Source organism: Cupressus sempervirens, chromosome 4, assembly GCF_028749045.1.
Source record: "Cupressus sempervirens isolate cs-2001-9-10 chromosome 4, ASM2874904v1, whole genome shotgun sequence".
In the NCBI taxonomy this organism is placed as follows: Eukaryota; Viridiplantae; Streptophyta; class Pinopsida; order Cupressales; family Cupressaceae; genus Cupressus; species Cupressus sempervirens.
Window position 1 is genome coordinate 873,470,070 of NC_143121.1, and position 17,570 is coordinate 873,487,639.

The following is a 17,570-nucleotide window of genomic DNA, read 5'->3' on the forward strand; positions in this document are numbered from 1 at the left end:
TACTTTTGCTTGCACCAACCAATCCCGTCCCAGAATAGCATCATATATTTTTCTTTTTAATGGAATGACCACAAAATCCAATAAAAATGGTTGCATACCAATTGTTACCGGTTGCGCTTTCAAGATTCCCAACGGTTTGATTCCATGTTGGTCTACCGTGAGCAACTGAAATGTAGGTGGCCACAATGTCGGCTTTCCCATCTTCTTCAAAGTATCCTCCGGCAACACATTCACGGCGGACCTTCTGTCGACAATTGTGTTTGTCAAAACATTTCCCAAAATCCCCATCTTGACGACTGCCGGGTGCCGTCCGGATGTGAGTGCCAGCAGCATTGGGTCTGTTGTCATCACTTCCCTACTATCCCTTCCTGTGTCCTTCGGTGCTTTTGAAAACGGTGTATGATTCAGAATGGCCGTTCGTAACTGGGGCATTGTGAGAAGGAGGTCACTTATCTTGACCGGTATCTCCGTTTGTAAGATCTGTTGTACAATGTTGTGTTCTGCGAAGTTTCTTGCCAAGGTGTCGGTGATGTCCTTCAATTGAGATGTCCTCGCCGATGATGCCTTTGCAATTTTCGCTTGCGCTTCCCTCAATTTCCTCTTTTCCTTCGCTTGCCTCCGTGTAATTGCCAGAACCTTCTCTACATCTGTGCCGACAGTGATCAAGTTTACTCCAGACTTTGGACACTTGGAATCTTCGTGATCGCCGGGTCTGCACCATCTGCATAATAATTTCGGTGTGTTTGCCATTGTACAATCCTGTGCAAAATGACCCCACAAATTACACGCTTGGCATTGAACGATTGGCCGTCTGTTTGCATCATACTGAGTTCGACTTCGGCTCCCATTATTATTGTTATTGTTTGCATTGTTGTTATTTTGCCCTCTGTTATTATTCCTGTATCCTCCGGATGTAGCACCGGTGGTATTCGTGTTTCCGCTACTACCCAACGGGGAAGCCTCCTTTGTGACAAACACCTGCGGAGATCCTCTTGTGTTCATGTTAAAGGGGTACTCTTTTGTCGAATGGCCCATGATCTGACAAATTTCACAGAATTGGTTCTTTGGACACGATCCTCACAGCTCACTACCCTTTGGCTCCTTCTGCATGTTTTTAAACTCCTTCATCATGCGAACCATATCCTTCTGTAGGGCACGAACTTTCTTGCTGCTGCCTTCGTCGTCGCTGCTATCATCTCCGGCAGACTTGTCGTCATCAGAATCAAAGGAGCTAGTTTTCTTCTTCTTTGTCTTCTGCTCACTTTCAAGGTCCAGTGCTTTGTTATACGCGTCCACATATGACGACGGTGGCACAATTTTCCTTTTCCTCCGCAATTTTGATCGTAAGCCGTCCACGAACCATCTTTTCTGCAATCCGTTCGCCGGCTTGCTTTCCATTTTGTTTATTAAGTCTTTTAATATCCTGGCATAGACACAGACAATTTCGTGCTTCCCCTGCTTGGTATTGAAAATTTTCGCTACGATTTCATTATCATCCTGCAAGAGTTTAAATTCCGCCAAGAACTCCTTTTTAATGTTATCCTAGCTATTTAGCTTTTGTGGATCCGTATCCGAAAACCAATCAATCGCCACACCCCGTAGGGTTGCCGAAAATTGTCTCATCTAGTCGTCTTCATCAGTTATGCCATTTGTCCTCCAGATCGTTTCACATGTTTTGCAATGTCGAATGGGATGGCCGTACCATCGCCATTGAACTTCGGCAGTTTCTCTTTGGGTCCCGCCATCACGACACTAGAGGTCTGTACTATCACACTGAAGGTCTGCACTCCCGCACCGGCGGTCTGTACTCCCACACTGGCGGTCTGCAGTCCCACACTGGAGATCTGAACTCCCACACCGGCGGTCTGCACTCCCACACCGGAGATCTGAACTCCCACACCGAAGGTTTGCACTCCCACACCGGCGGTTTGCACTCCCACACCGGCGGACTACTCTCCCACATCGGAGGTGTCGACAACTGCGAACTTTGGTGAAGAAGAGGGATCTTCTGAAGTTGTTTCCCGCGGAAGTCTATCTCGGACGAAGAGGTCACTCCACGCTCCTGCTCCCTCTGCACTGCGAGCCGTGCGAGTTGATGCTCTTCCGTCTGAATTTTCTTCCCTCGGCGAACACAAATTCAAGAACTCCCATGCTTCTTCCACCAATTCCACCCGTTGCCGAGTCTCCTCCAACAAGTCCGCAAGCTTTTGGAACCTCCTTCGGCGGTCTGCCTGCTGTGCCAAAATTAAATGTTCTTGTGCAGTACAGATTCCATCTTTTCCCTTCGCCTTATTTCGATCCTTGTTAAGCTGATTTGGCATTAATCTTCATTCTTTCCACCTTCCAGATTCATAAGGCAACGACGCCAAATGTTTACTGTACTGGTAAAGAAATCAACGCATACAAACAATAATAGCAGAATAATATTCGCATATGCCAGAACATACATTAGGCTTCATAATATTCGCAATAGCAGATCATGATTAATGCTTTACAATGATCCCAGACGGGCTATAATACTACCGCCGAACCTTCTCGAAGGAGTTCGTTGGCCACAAATATTCTATCCGCTACAAACTATTTATCTACGACGTCGGCTATAGAATACAGAAACACTGCCGGACATCACCCCGTCGCCTACAGAAACACCGTCGGGACCATCCAGTCGGCTGACAGAAGATAGCAGCGACGATGAAGGCAATAGCAAGAAGGTTCGCGCCCTACAGAAGGACATGATCCGCATGATGGAGTTTAAAAATATGCAGAAGGAGACAAAGAGCAGTGAGCTGTGGTTCACAAAGTGTAAAACTGGCGGTCATACTAAAGGATCCTGTCCAAAGAACCAATTGTGCGACATTTGTCAGATCATAGGCCATTCGACAAAGGAATGCCCCTTTAACATGAAAACCAGAGGATCTCCGCAAGTGCTTCTTACACAGGTAGCTTCCACGTTAGGAGGGAACGAAAATGCAAACATTGATGGTGCCACTTCAGGTGGGTACATGAATAATAGCAGAGGGCAAAACAACAACAATAGCGGCAACAACAACAATGGCGGAAGGAGTCGAATTCAGTATGATGCGAACGGTCGGCCAATAGTTCAATGCCGCGCATGCAATTTGTGGGGTCACTTTGCCCGAGAGTGCACAACGGCGAACACACCGAAGTTGCTATGCCGATGGTGTGGACCTAGCGATCATGACGATGCTAAGTGCCCGAAGTCCGGAGTAAACTTGATTACTGTCGGGATGGACGAGGAAGAAGTTCTAGCAATCACTTGGAAGCAGGCGAAGCTATACCTCGATCCGACGGAGGAAAAGAAGAGACTGGAGGAAGCATGGGCAAAGATCCAGAGAGCAACGCAAGTAGAAACGACGCACCTGAAGGACACGCCTGGTATCTTCGTACGGAATTGCGCAGAACAGAACATCCTACGACAAATATTGCAAGCCGAGATACCCGTCAGGATAAATGATTTGTTGCTCACTATGCCTCAGCTCCGATTGACACTCACAAACATCGTTTCCGCTGCTAAACTACCAGGAGAACATGGAAGGGAGCAGGAAAATGGAGCAAGTACAGCAGATAAAAAGGAGAAGGAAAGTGGCGCAAGTGCAAAAGATCCGATGCTGTTAGCCCTCTCATCCGGACGCCATCCGACAGTTGTTGAAATGGGAATTCTCGGGATTGTATTGATGGAAATGATTGTGGATGGAGGGTCCGGTGTCAATGTGTTGCCTGAAGACACTTGAAAAAAGTTGGGACAGCCGACATTATGGCCGCTTACATTCTAGCTACTAACGGCCGATCAACATGTAATCAAGCGATTGGGAGTCCTAACAGCACAACCAGTGACGATTGGAACATAGCCACTCTTGTTGGATTTTGTCGTGATCCCATTGAAGCGGAGAGGATATGATGCCATTTTGGGCCGGGGGTGGTTGATACAAGCCAAGGCGAAGCACGATTGGAAGAAAAATACTTTATCACTTGAAAGTAAAGGGCGGAAGTACGTCATCGATCTACACACAAATGGTCGGGGAAGAAGCTCTATCGTCAGATTTCAAAGAGCAAGAGGATGAAAGGAGGCAGAATATGGAACCAGATCAAGAGGGAGTCTTGCGGTTGGAAGGAGGATTGACAAACGACGATTTGGATTCAGTGAACGGTCTTTACCACTGGCAGATAGAGGACTATGAGCTCTTTCCGAGCTGTAATATGTTAAGATTCGACGAAGGTAAGAAAGAAGGAAATGAATGTCCGAAGGAACACAGAGAAGCCGATGGAGGAAATGAATGTCCGAAGGAACACAGAGAAGTCGAAGCAGGAAATGAATGTCCAAAGGAACATGGAGAAGCCGAAGGAGGAAATGAATGTTCGAAGCAACACAGAGAAGCCGAAGAAGGAAACGCGGGTATGATTGAAGTTGAAGGAAAGAACATACAGTACGAACTTGAAAGAAGGAAAGATTCCATTGTATGACCGTGCACGAAGAAAGTATTACGTTGAACCACAGATATAGTAGAAAGGTGCTAGCAGCAAGGAAGACACATCATACGGTCCGCACAGGAAACAAAGCGAAAGGGTTTAATAAAAGTTGCAGCAGTATGAAGTGAATGTGTTATTGACGGACAGAAGGGGCAGTTGACAGAGTCCATGGTAGCGAGCTTCGGGAATAAACTGGGCGATATGGAGATGACACAGAACAGGCGTAGCAAGTTTCAACTCGGACAGTGGGTGTTGAAGTACGACGACCTGAATGAGATCAAACCAGGCAAGTTCAAAATTAAATGGGTCGAACCATATCAAATTCGGGAAGTGGGTGATAACAGAGCCGTAAAACAATGGATGCCAGACGGAAAGGAAGTGTTTGATGTAGTGAATAGGTCAAAGTTGAATGTTTGCCATGAAAGAAGTAATGCACCTCCGTGGACGAACAATTGAGAGAAGATTGAAAAAAAAAAAGAGACCGTACGGATTTTCTAGTCTAGCAAGAGCGTACGGAATTTTATATTAAGTCTGGAATTGGCATAAAGTTGTACGGTTTCCTTCACACATGAATGTATGGATTTTTAGCTATTTTAACCATGCACTATATGAACTTTATGACAATTGCCGTACGGTATCTTAGTACGAATTTTCAACAAAACTTATGGTACGGATTTTTAGTATAGTGACCGTACGAATTTTCTTGGGGTTTTGATTAGTATGGATTTTGACATGTGCTGTACGGATTTTGAGGAAAGCCACTGGAACTGTACGGATTTTGGCTGTACAACGTACGGAATGTGGAGGAACTTGGAAATGAAGGCAGCGTATGAAAATTGCAGTTTGGATGTAATGTACGGATTTTTAAACGAGTGGCTAGCACATGAGTTTTGACAAGCAGAGTACAGTTTCTTTCATGTAGTCATAGTACGGGTTTTCACAGAGTTGAGGATGAGGAAGGATATTGCTACAGTACGGATTTCAATGGATAAGTTCCCTGTGTGCTTCAATATGAATTTGCAAATTTAAAGCTTCCAACGGCGTACAGATTTTGCAGAAGGGAATGTGTACAGATTTTTGAAGATTGAAAGACTTGGTGTACAGTATTGAAAGATTAAAGTTTTGTTTTAATATTCTTAAGGCTTGGCGTGAGGAAGAGCCTTCCAAAATTTGGTGTGTGGATTTCATTATATGCTTGAAATATTGTTGCTGTACGGATTTTGCCTTGTGGGGTTTGAGTTTTGCATAAAATGTTGCACGGGTTTTTATGGCGTATGGATTCTACAGGTTTGGATGTACGGCTTCTGCATGTTATTGCATTTAGATTTTTGAATGACATTATAGGTTATTACATAAGGAATTGGCGTACAAGGTTAAGGTTGTGATGTAACAGAGGGTGGCAGGAAGCTTTCCAAACAAAAATTTAAAAAAAAAAAAAAAAAAAATAAAAAAAAAATTCATCGAGAAAACAAGAATGCTCAGAATGAGTATCAGATGATGCCATAGGGTAGGGGAAGCACCAGCGGTTAGTGTAGGATTAGGAGAAATTGCAGAAATAGTGTGTTCCATGCATTTTTTTGTGGGTTTCGGAGTGCCCCGGGACCCCACGAGGGCGCTGCCCCTCGACCTCGACGGGGGCGTTACCCCCTGGACCCTCAGTCATTGCGGATATCAGTCATAAGAAGTGTGACCAGTTGATGAAACCTGGAGTTGTTGCAAGCATGGACTGTGTGTGTCAGAGGTGGCACTCAGAATAGGTGTTGGCCGTGAAGTTGTCTTGGTGGATGTAGGGAGAGCTCGGGAGGAGTTGATCATCCAGTTGAAGGCAGTTCAGTGTACCCAGAGTTGGAAGCAGAGAAAGTAGCACAGGTGGCTATCAAGGTCAGCTTGACTAAGGAGATAGTGTGTTTTGGAGACCAGTTTGGTTTAGGCACAGAACGAATTTGAAAGTGATGTGACAGAAGCAAATTTATCTTGTTGAAGTTAGTCAGTTAATGTATTTTGTTTTGTAATTGTCGTCTGGAGACGACTTTTTTTTTTGGGGGGGATGATGTCGTAGGTAAATATTGTGTAGCCGACGGGTCTTGTCGAGAAGGTTCTTGTTATGTAGCTGATAGGTCCCTTCGGGAAGGTTCTTGTTATGTAGCCGATGGGTCCCTTCGGGAAGGTTCTTGTATGTAGCCGACGGGTCCCTTCAGGAAGGTTATTGTCATGTAGCCGACGGACCCCTTCGGGAAGGTTCTTCGGAAAATATTTATACACCCTTTGGGATTATTGTAAATCATGATGGAAGCATAATGTAATGTCTTTGGCATATGCAAATAAAATAAGTTCTGCTATTCATATCTATGGTCTGTGCGTTGATTTCTTTACCCAGTACGGTAAACAATCTCTCAAACAACAGAGCTTCAAATTCCTATTACTTTATTGTCCAAACCATTCTTCTTCATACCTAGCCGCGGGTCTCAGAACAGGAACTGGCATCTTCTTTCCATGCGCAAGCTTTTTCTGGATTTCATTAGAGGAGTCATGTAAGGCATTTGCTGTAACATGAGTTTTTTTATGTTCTTTTCCATGCTAAGTTCGATACAAAGCAAACAAAATATATATCCCTTACATCGCCAATTCCTCTGTTTTTTACTTTCCTCATTATAACATCAGTAGTATGGTAGTAGTGACACTGAATTCGTAACATGATGTCTGTTGTTTCATCCAAATTCATGGGATAATAAATAGATTTATTCTGCAACATGTAATATTGATGTAATCCATACCATGGAAGTTTATCAATTATGTAAAAATCAATCATCTCAATTTAGATTCAATTACATCTAGTTATATCTCACAATGGAGAAAATGATATCTTGAAATCAGAACACCAAGGAGTTCACCAGGCGATGATGCTAGTATGTGTTGAAGAAGGTGTGAAGTAATACTGTGATTATAATATGATAGCACCTAGGAATCACCGGCTTGGTAGCTTGAAGATGGTGAGGAGGTCTAGAGAATCTCCAAAATAAGATTGGCATTAGAATTAATAAATAACATGTTAAAGATTTCATTAGCTCATGCATGTTCCACTCATGTAAGGTGTTGTTAAGTTGAGTCGGTGGAGATAAGGTTTGTAGACCCAATTTTGAAATCCTTGGCCAGGGTAGGATTAGGCAGTTATGCCAAACGAGTGATCTTTGTTGATTGTCCAGACACTTCAGTTATTTTGGAGAATAATTGGTGGGACTTCAACCCACCTGATTACTCTGATGGCTGGACTTCTGAACATCCCGAGCCTGATCCCGAGGTAGGGAGGGCCATTCTATTAAATTAGAATATGTGGAGATAAGTAATGGTCCGCGGTTGGGAGGTTAAGCCTATGTCAATGCTTCTCCTCTCACTGATGTCGAGGCCTAAACAACAAGTTAAAGAAATTTCTCCAATTATACTGTATGTTCTTTTAACCTCTGAATGAATAGATAATTATTTCATTTCAAGATAAAGAAGTCATTTACATATGAATAACTGTTGCTTTATTTTCAGTTGAATATTTAGAAGTAGTTAAATGTTAGTAATACATAAATATCTCATTTTTTAATTTCGGAAATTCAGTTGAATATGTAAGATATATTGAAAAGAGTTTTCTTTCGGTTATTGTCAGTTAATAGAAATCAATGTCTTGTGAAATGAAATCAGTTAGTTATTAAAATAGTTTGATTTGAATTAGGTTAGAAAAATCGTATGTTACAGTGGCTATATCAGCAATTTGACTTATAATGGATTCCATGGGATTAGGCCTTGAATGTACTGTTGGATATTGCCCAAAGAATCTTTCTGGCCTAGTTTAGAGATATGTATAGTAACATACTCATCACTACTAGATTCTTCTTGGGATGGTGAGCCATTTGATAATGTCGGCTGATCCAATAGCCTGGAAGAATTGCCATAGTGGTCATGTAGTGTGGGAGGACCACCTTCTTGCAAAAGTTGAACACCGTGTGATTTTTTGAGTGGTAGGAAGCAAATTGAAAGTGTTTTGTAAGTCTATGTATGCCGTCTACTAGGAACTGTCCATTTAGCATGCAACTGTAAAGTTTTTACAAAATTCTGTTATGAATCAGACTTAGATTGTACCTTTTATGCTTGCTGTAGATAATCTTCAATATACAGTCTTGTTTGAATGGAGAAATATAATTCTGGAAATGCTTTTAACTTCTGCAAGTCTTCTTAGGGTAGTATTGAATAAGGAGCAAATTCTATTAATTGTGTCCTTGTCAACCACACCCTACCTAAATACTATACCAAAAGGACATGTCCCTTGAAGGGACATGACCCTATCTAGGTTGGCCAAGAATGCTTCCTCATGATTGCCGCCCAATCAAGATAAAGAAGATGTAAATAGACTTAACTAAAACTAGTTAAGGTTAACACAATCTTTTACAAGAAGGGACGCCGATCATGTCTAGAAAGAACAATATAAATCTTAGGCATTTCATAAGGTATTTCAAGAATGCTAAGGTCTATGTGATCTGCATAGTGAGATCAGTATGTGATCAGAGTTATAGTTTTAACACTCCCTCTTAACTTGATAATCATACTGAGAGATAACATATCTAGCATCATCAATTACGATGAATAAGCATAGAATAATACTCTATATCTATCTGAATCTTCTTCTTAGCATGTGGTATTATTAAACGCATGATCCTATGTCATATTACTATATCTGTGATATGACGCATCACTTATACTAGTGATAACAATATTGCAATGAATACAATATACAAGATAACATCTAGAGAATAAGTAAATTCTTCATTTATCCAAGTTGTGATTCATAGATACTGGTATTCCTATATCACATGATCCTCAGTTAAGATCTACTAGAACATAGGATAAACTCCGAAGAAAAATAAAATTCTTCCTTTATCCAAATTGTGACTTATAGGCATAACGATGTTTACATCACAATGTGATCTTGAACTCATCTAGATCTGACACTAGATCTCTAATGTTGAGTGCATTATCTAAGAGATCGTCATCTCTCATAATATCTTTCATACAAGTGTTCATTATCTCGGAGATTGTCACCTCTAAAATAATGAATACAAATGGTGGAGCCCATAACAGTCAATAGCCTGACAAAAAATTATTTTATTAATAATTTAAAGAATATAAATGAATTACAATTCAACCATACTAAGTCTTTTCCTGAAGTGATCTATCTTCACTTGAGAGAGGTTTGGTGAGAATATTTGCTGTCTAATCTACAGTGCAAATGTATTCTCATTTTATAGTATTCCTGTCTACCATATCTCTTACATAATGGTAAGGAATTTTGATATGTTTAGACTAGTCATGAAAAACTGGAGTCACAAAAAGATTGATTGAACTTTGATGATCACAATGAATAATTGTAGGATTCATGGCTTGACCAAATAATCCCACAAGTAACTTTCTAAGCCAAACTGCTCCCTGAGAGAGGCCATCGCTACTGCAATGTATTCGGCTTCTGTGGAACTTTGTGCTGCTGAAGACTGCTTTTTGCATATCCATGATATCATCGTTGAGCCTAAACTGAAACATCCTGAAGTGCTTTTCCTGTTAGTAACACTTCCAGCCCAATCTGAGTCTCTGTATCTATGTAGATCCAATTCAACCTTCTCATACTTGAGCCCAAGGTTAAGAGTGCCTTGTAAGTATCTCATGATGTGTTTGACTGCAACTAGGTGAATCTCCTTTGGCTATACACATAAACTGACTTAATGCACTAACAACATAGAAAATGTCAGGTCTTGTATTTACCAAGTACATAAGGGACCCAATCATCTAGCTATAAAGAGTAGAATCTGTGGAAGGTGATTCTGCTGCTGCTTCCTTAAGTTTATGTAAATTAGTCTCCATGGGAGAAAACATAGGCCTGTAGTTCCACATTCCAAATCTCTTGAAGATGTCTAATGTATACTTTCGTTGATTGAGTATGATGCTGTCAGAATTCTGCCATACTTCCAGTCTTAGGAAGTAATGAAGGAGTCCTAAATCTTTCATCTCAAATTCTCTGATTAGATCTTTCTTGCATTGATCTATGAGATTATCATCACCTTTTCTTAGTAAATCATCAACATACAGTATCAAAATTACCATATTATCTTTATCCCTTTTATAATATAGATTTGGATCAGCTTCATTCTTAGAGAATCCCAAGTCGGTGTAGTACTTATCAATTTGTCCATACCATGCCCTTGGAGCTTGTTTAAGTCCATAGAGAGCTTTCTTGAGCCTGCAAACAAAAACTTTAGGGTTATGAGTTTCAAATCCTTCAGGTTGCTCCAAATATACCTCTTCTGTAATCTTTCCATTCAAAAATGCTGTTTTTACATCCATCTGATGTACTTTCCATCCCTTCGATGCTACGATAGCTAGGACTGCTCTTACAGAGGCGTATCTGACAACAGGAGCAAAGGTTTCTTCATAATCAATCCCCTCTTTCTGAGAGAATCCTCTAGCTACAGATCTGACTTTATATTTTTCAATGCTACCATCACCAGCATGCTTGATTTTAAATATATACTTGGAATAAACAACAGATTTTCCTTCAGGTCTTGGAACAGTTTCCCAAACATCATTCTTCATAATGGATTGGAATTCTTCCGTCATGGCATCCTTCCAAGCTGTAGGTTTAATAGTATCCAAAATATTGGTTGGTTCTGAATTAGACAAATCATTCATGTTTGTTGGATAACTAGAAAACCTTTTGGGTCTTTTGCTTTCTTTGACTGTTCTAAATGGTGCAACGAAGTCTTGTGCTTCCTCTAGTGTCTTAATGGCCCAAAATGGTCTTTTCTTAGAATTTTGAGTTTCTTGAAGATTGAGATTTTGAATTTCATCTTCAATTTCTTCAATGTTCTCCCTCTGAGACTCAGATTCAGTATTTCCTTCAGAGCTAGGTAAGGGAGAGGGTTCTTCAGAACTTAGAGCTCTTTTGAATGCTAAATTTTCTTCAAAAATTACATCCCTACTAAGTTCAATATTTTTCTGACCAGGTATGAAAATCCTATATGCTTTAGATGTTTTCCTATACCCAACAAAAATACCTTTCCTTCTAGAGGGTTCTAACTTAGTTCTCTTTTCTTTTGAAACATCAGTATATACTGGACACCCAAAAATCCTAAGATGACTTATATCAGGTTTAACCTTGTAAAGACTTCTTCAGGAGTTTTCTCTCTAAGGTAGGAGTGAGGAATTATATTTTGAATAAAGACAAGAATACAAGAGGCTTCTTCCAAAGATAATATTCTTGATTTTGATCAAATATCATAGCTCTTGCAGCTTCTATAAATGTCCTATTCTTCCTTTTTGCTACCCCGTTTTGTTGTGGGTTATAAAGAACGATATACTCCTTAATTCCTATTTCTTTACAAAACTCTTTAAATAAATCTGAGGTATAATCCCCTCCATTATCAATCCTAAGAGTTTTAATTTTATGTCCTGATAAGTTTTCAATTAAGGTTTTAAATTCTTTAATCTCTTAGGGATTTCTTCTGATTCTTTACATTTTAAGAAGTTAATCCAAGTTTTCCTAGAGAAGTCATCTTTAAAAAGTATATAGTACTAGAATCCTCCAAGAGAAGGAACAAACATAGGTCCACATAAATTTGAGTGAATTAATTCCAAAACATTGTTAGTTTTTCTAGTGCTATCATGAAATGGACTTTTGGTGTTCTTACCCAGAGCGCATCCTTTACATATGCTTGAGTGATCTTTATTCAGTTTGGGTAAACCAATAACTATCTTCTCCATAGTTAATAAGGTTTTGAAATTAGACATCCTAACCTTCTGTGCCATATTTCGTTTATATCAGCAGCTTCAGGAATTAAGGCTTGAATAGGTCAACTAGGTTCTGAATTTAATTCAAACAAGTACCCTTTTCTTTGACCAATCAATTTTGCTTTCTTAAATGAGGAGTTGTTAGCCCAAGTTATTACTTTACCGTCCATGAATGCAACATTATGGCCATCATCTTCAAGTGCTGTAATTGAGATTAGATTCCTTTTTCTTCCTGGTACATAGAGTACTCCTTTGAGAAGAAGAGAACTGCCAGACTTTAGTTTCAAGGTGCAATTTCCAATTCCTTTGACGAAATGTGCTGAATTATAACCGATGGTGACTCCACCATTAATTTTTTCTAATATAGAGTCTAGTGCTTCTCTGTATCCTGTAATATGTCAAGATGATCCACTATCAATTACCCATGCCTTACTTGAGACTTGATTTGATAGTGCTGAATACAACACACAATTCTCAGGATCATAGATATCTTCTTCCCTTGTAATGTTTGTACAGTTCACTTGTTGTTTAGAATTCTTAGGGCAATTAGATCTGTACTGTCCAAACTTTTCGCATTTGAAGCATTTTATTTTGGATAGATCTTTCTTAGGTTTGTGATTCCTTTGATTACCCTTTTTCTTCTTGAAGTACTTCTTCTTGCCCCTATAGAAATTTGTGTTAAGAACATGAAATTCTTCATCTTCAATTTTCAACTTTCCCCGTTTCTTAAGTTTTCTGAATTCTTTCTGAAGACAATCTCCCTTAAGTCTATTGAAGTTAGTAAGATTGTCTCTGGCACTTACTCCTTGTGCGAATGTTTCCCATGAATCTGGTAATCCATCTATAGCCATCAGTGTTAGCTCCGTGTCATTAATGATGGTTCCTATACTTGCAAGTTCATCTCTTAGACTAGCAACCATTAGGAAGTAAGAATTCATCGATTCTTCTTTCTTTATTTGTATATGATTTAGTTGCCTTTTTAGTGCGAGAACTCTTGTTGCAATGTTAACCTCATATGCATTTAATAATGCATTCATCATATCAAATGCTGTTTGATGTTTTGTTAGCATGGGTACGATTTCATTTTTCACTCCATCTAATATGATCTGTATGGCTTTCGTGTTTCCTTTACTCCAAATAGTTTTATGAGGTTCAACAGTAGGTTGTTTGTATGCTGAATCAACATATTGTTTTACATCATTTTCTTCAAGAATCATCATGATTCTGAATTTTCAAGCATCAAAATGTTCATTGCCATCAATCTTGTCCTCAGGTCTGATTGTGTATGCCATTGAAGATAGGAGAATGATGCTAGATATATATCAAGTCCGATTATTGAATTTGCAGAGCCTAGGTTCGACTACCAAAGCTCTGATACCATGTAAAGTTTCTTTAAAATTCTGTTATGAATCAGACTTAGATTGTATCTTTTATGCTTGCTGCAGATAATCTTCTATATACAGTCTTGTTTGAATGGAGAAATATAATTCTGGAAATGCTTTTAACTTCTGCAAGTCGTCTTAGGGCAGTATTGAATAAGGAGCAGACTTCTATTAATTGTGTGTCCTTAATCTTCAACCCTCCCTAAATACCATACTAAAAGGGCATGTCCCTTGAAGGGACATGACCGTATCTAGGTCGGCACAGAATGCTTCCTCATGATCGCTGCCCAGTCAAGATAAAGAAGATGTAAATAGACTTAACTAAAACTAGTTAAGGTTAACACAATCGTTTACAAGAAGGGACGCCGATCATATCTGGAAAGAACAATATAAATCTTAGGCATTTCATAAGGTATTTCAAGAATGCTAAGATCTGTGCGATCTGCACAGTCAGATCAGTATGTGATCAGAGTTATAGTTTTAACAGCAACATTATACATTACTATGGAATATGATGCCTTAACTACATTAGGTGATATTTGATTTTCTATTTTACAAACTTTAACTTTTATATTTAGATCTCATCTTCTTTCCTAAGCCTAATGGAGGAAGGGAAACTATTGTCACAGGTTATTGAAACCTTCTCCATAATTAAGCCCAATAATTTCATCTACTCCTGCCGATATCACCACTTGGTCCAAGAGGTCATGAACTCCTGTTTTAATCACCATCTCAAACATTTCCATCACTCAACAAACATTGCTTGAGTAATATATGTGCCTTTATTTGAAGCTGAGTTGGCTCTGAAACTGTTATCCAGTTTGCTATGGATTTATATTGTACAAGCTTCTTGCCATCATGGTATTGTGAAGAGAGAAGCAAAGCCCACAAAGCACAATAATCATATGCACAATAAGATGTAACAGCTTCACCAATTAATTAATTATATTCTGACATGACTATCAAGCATTAACCGCTTGCCTTTGTCATTTGAATATATGTGATGACACATCTAATGCTTTGTCAGTCATATTCGTTGGGCATTAATATTTTAAAAGCTATTGTAACCTTTAATGGTCTGGGACAAAAATTCCAGCCCCAGCCATTTCTTGGTAATTAGATAACTTAAGCTCACAAGCTGATAGGGAACCTACTTTGATACCATATTGATTTCCCTGATTGCTGCAAATGTACTAAGCACTGCCATGATATTTTGGTATGTGTTTTTCAAATGGCAGCGATCTCTTGTATTTTTATGAGGAATAATCCAAGAGGAGACATGTCCCTTCATGGGACATGTCTGTTCATTAATGTAATTAATATAATGATAATCTATTTATCTATCTCTCTCTCTGTATATAAATCATTATTATATTAATTAATCTCACAGGTTTATCCTACTAAAGCTATCAAACATCAACAGAAAATACTGAACGTGTGCTTCCCAAGATCTCTGGAAACCAGGTAGCCTATGAGAACTGAGGAAATAGGCCAGTGGCACCATAGTAAATTGGCTTGAGAAGGGGACATTACAAATATATTGAATGATGTTTTTACCTTATAGGCAACACTCAATGCTTAGCAATGGAAGGGCTATCCTTAAATGAGCACTGATCCCCTGGCAGAAGAAGTGCTATTTTATCTAACAACTGTTGTTGGTTAAGACACAATTCTTTGTCTATCTTTTTATAGCAACCTTATCAGAGTCAACAATGATAACAACATAAGTAACTCTCAAAAATGCATGTATTAACAATAGCATTTTAAAATGTACTCAAGAACATTATGAGAGAGAACATCATGCATCAGAGTAGCATGTTAAGGACATATTGCCACTGGAAGGAGATTCAAGACATGCAAGAGCTGAAGCAGCATCGTTTGAAAGGAGATTTTAGTGAAGGTTGAAGACCATTTCAGAGTAGCTACTTAAACACTGTAGTTTGGAGGGATTTAGGGATAATCTCTATTTGATTGTTCTCTTAAAAGTATTTTCAAGTTAGGCAGAACTATGTATTGTCAAATATCACAAATATCAATTTATAAATATATGTCATGTAAGCTGTTTGGTTGTTTTGTCTCTGTTTTATATGCACATATGCATTATTTATGATAGGAATGTTTCTGTTGAGAGTATGTGAACAATTTGTTTTTAGTTGAAAATAAGTAACAATTTTTTCGAAGTGGAGAAATTTTACTCAAGGTTTTTAAGTGGAGTACATATATTGTTAGAAGAAGAGCGGAGACAAGATGACATTTTCTGTTACTGTTACCAGGTGCAGGCAAATGTTTTAACTTTTAACAACTTTTTGACTACTGCTATTTAAACTTATAGATGAGACATGGATCTTGTTTTTAAATTTTACCTCTATGATCATTTTTCTGACCTTTGTAGTGTGGTGCAGCATTTTTTTCGTGGAGAACCTGTGGTTGGGATTGATTATGAGGCACAGCTACAGAAAACTCTTCTACCCCGTAAGTATCATGTATATAGAAGGTAGCCTTGGATATGTTATTTTTCATTTTACATGATGTCCATTTAATAGATGGTGAGACTCTCAAAAGAAGAAAGTGCACTGTCATGTTGCTCAAGATCCTTTAGCTGTGGGGTACTGTGATATTTAATTTGTGTTGGGATACCTGTTAATAAAGGAACCGCCTGTTTGTTGAGAATGATTCTATACTGCCTAATGAGAAATTTAGATTGTATTTGGACTCTTTTAACGATCTTATGGAGTTGCCACTCAAGCAGGAATTATTATCGCAAGGTTTCACCTGCTGTGCAATATTACACTCTGATAGGGAAGGCAGAGAAATATAAGGGAAGAAACCGTTTGTTGATAATGATTATATAATGCCTGTTAAGAAATTCAGATTGTATTTGGACTCTTCAACTATCTTAAGAGTTGCCACTCAAGCAGGAATTATGATTGCATGGCTTCATCTCATATCTGCAATATTATGCTCTAATAAGAAAGGCAGAGAAATATACTCACAAACTTACTAGGAGCAAAATTTACAACTAAGTTCAGATATTAAATGAAATAAATATATAGCTACATTCTACAGTAATCTAAGAGGACTAATTTGCAAGTTATTTGATCTAAGAAACTCTCAGAATCATGTCAACAAGTAAAACAACATTTACAAAAGAACAAGTATTAAAGATAAAATGAGAAGAAGAATAGAAAACTTTAATAACCACCATGGTGAGTTAGCTCAAATCAAAACACGGCATTTTTGCAATCGTTATAATCCGAGCTCTTTCTAATCCCCAATTTTCTCATGTGGGCACAGTGAGAGCATATAGAGGCCAAAGGGAGAAGAAAAGATTTAAACTGTAATAGTGACTCCAAAGAGTTATGACTTCAATTCTGGACGTTTGACATTTTGTTAAACACTTCGCATGTAAGTCCTGATACCACTGTAAGAAACCTGCTGCACAAATTCTGACAACACCAAATTGCTTCGCTTATATATGTTTGACACTTCATCAAACAGTTGGCATGCAAGGTTTGAATTCTGATTTTTGAGTGTGTAAGATTTGTTTGTTTGTATTTAAATGATTCTGCAATTACAAAACTTGTAGCTATGCATGCAAATAACTCTTCTTTTCGGAAGTCCAACAGTAGTATTCTAATTTACTCAATATAAAATCTTTGCGTACAGCATGCAGTTATTGGAGTTTGAGAAAAAACATGTATAAACAATGATGTTAACCTGGCGAAAATCTGAATATGGAATTCACTGGTAAATCAGCTACAGGCAACTCTGCATTGATGGATTTGGCATTTATCATTCATTTCGATGCTCACAATCTAAACCCTTAACTCTCACGCTAGAATAATTTGGTGTGGTCTTTACTGGATGTTGTGAGTCTTTCCA

The 17,570-nt window shown here is 38.8% G+C and overlaps 1 protein-coding gene across 8 annotated transcripts in view; it reads left to right on the top strand.

Moving 5' to 3' along the window:
• Positions 1-17,570, top strand: part of LOC149564185 (Insulinase (Peptidase family M16) protein) — a 226,061-nt gene that overhangs the window by 47,130 nt on the left and 161,361 nt on the right. For all 8 annotated transcript variants that reach the window (XM_089827253.1, XM_089827250.1, XM_089827252.1 and 5 more), the window contains one exon: positions 16,091-16,160. In XM_089827253.1, the coding sequence (XP_089683379.1) occupies positions 16,091-16,160 (70 nt within the window). The remainder of the gene's footprint in view (positions 1-16,090; positions 16,161-17,570) is intronic.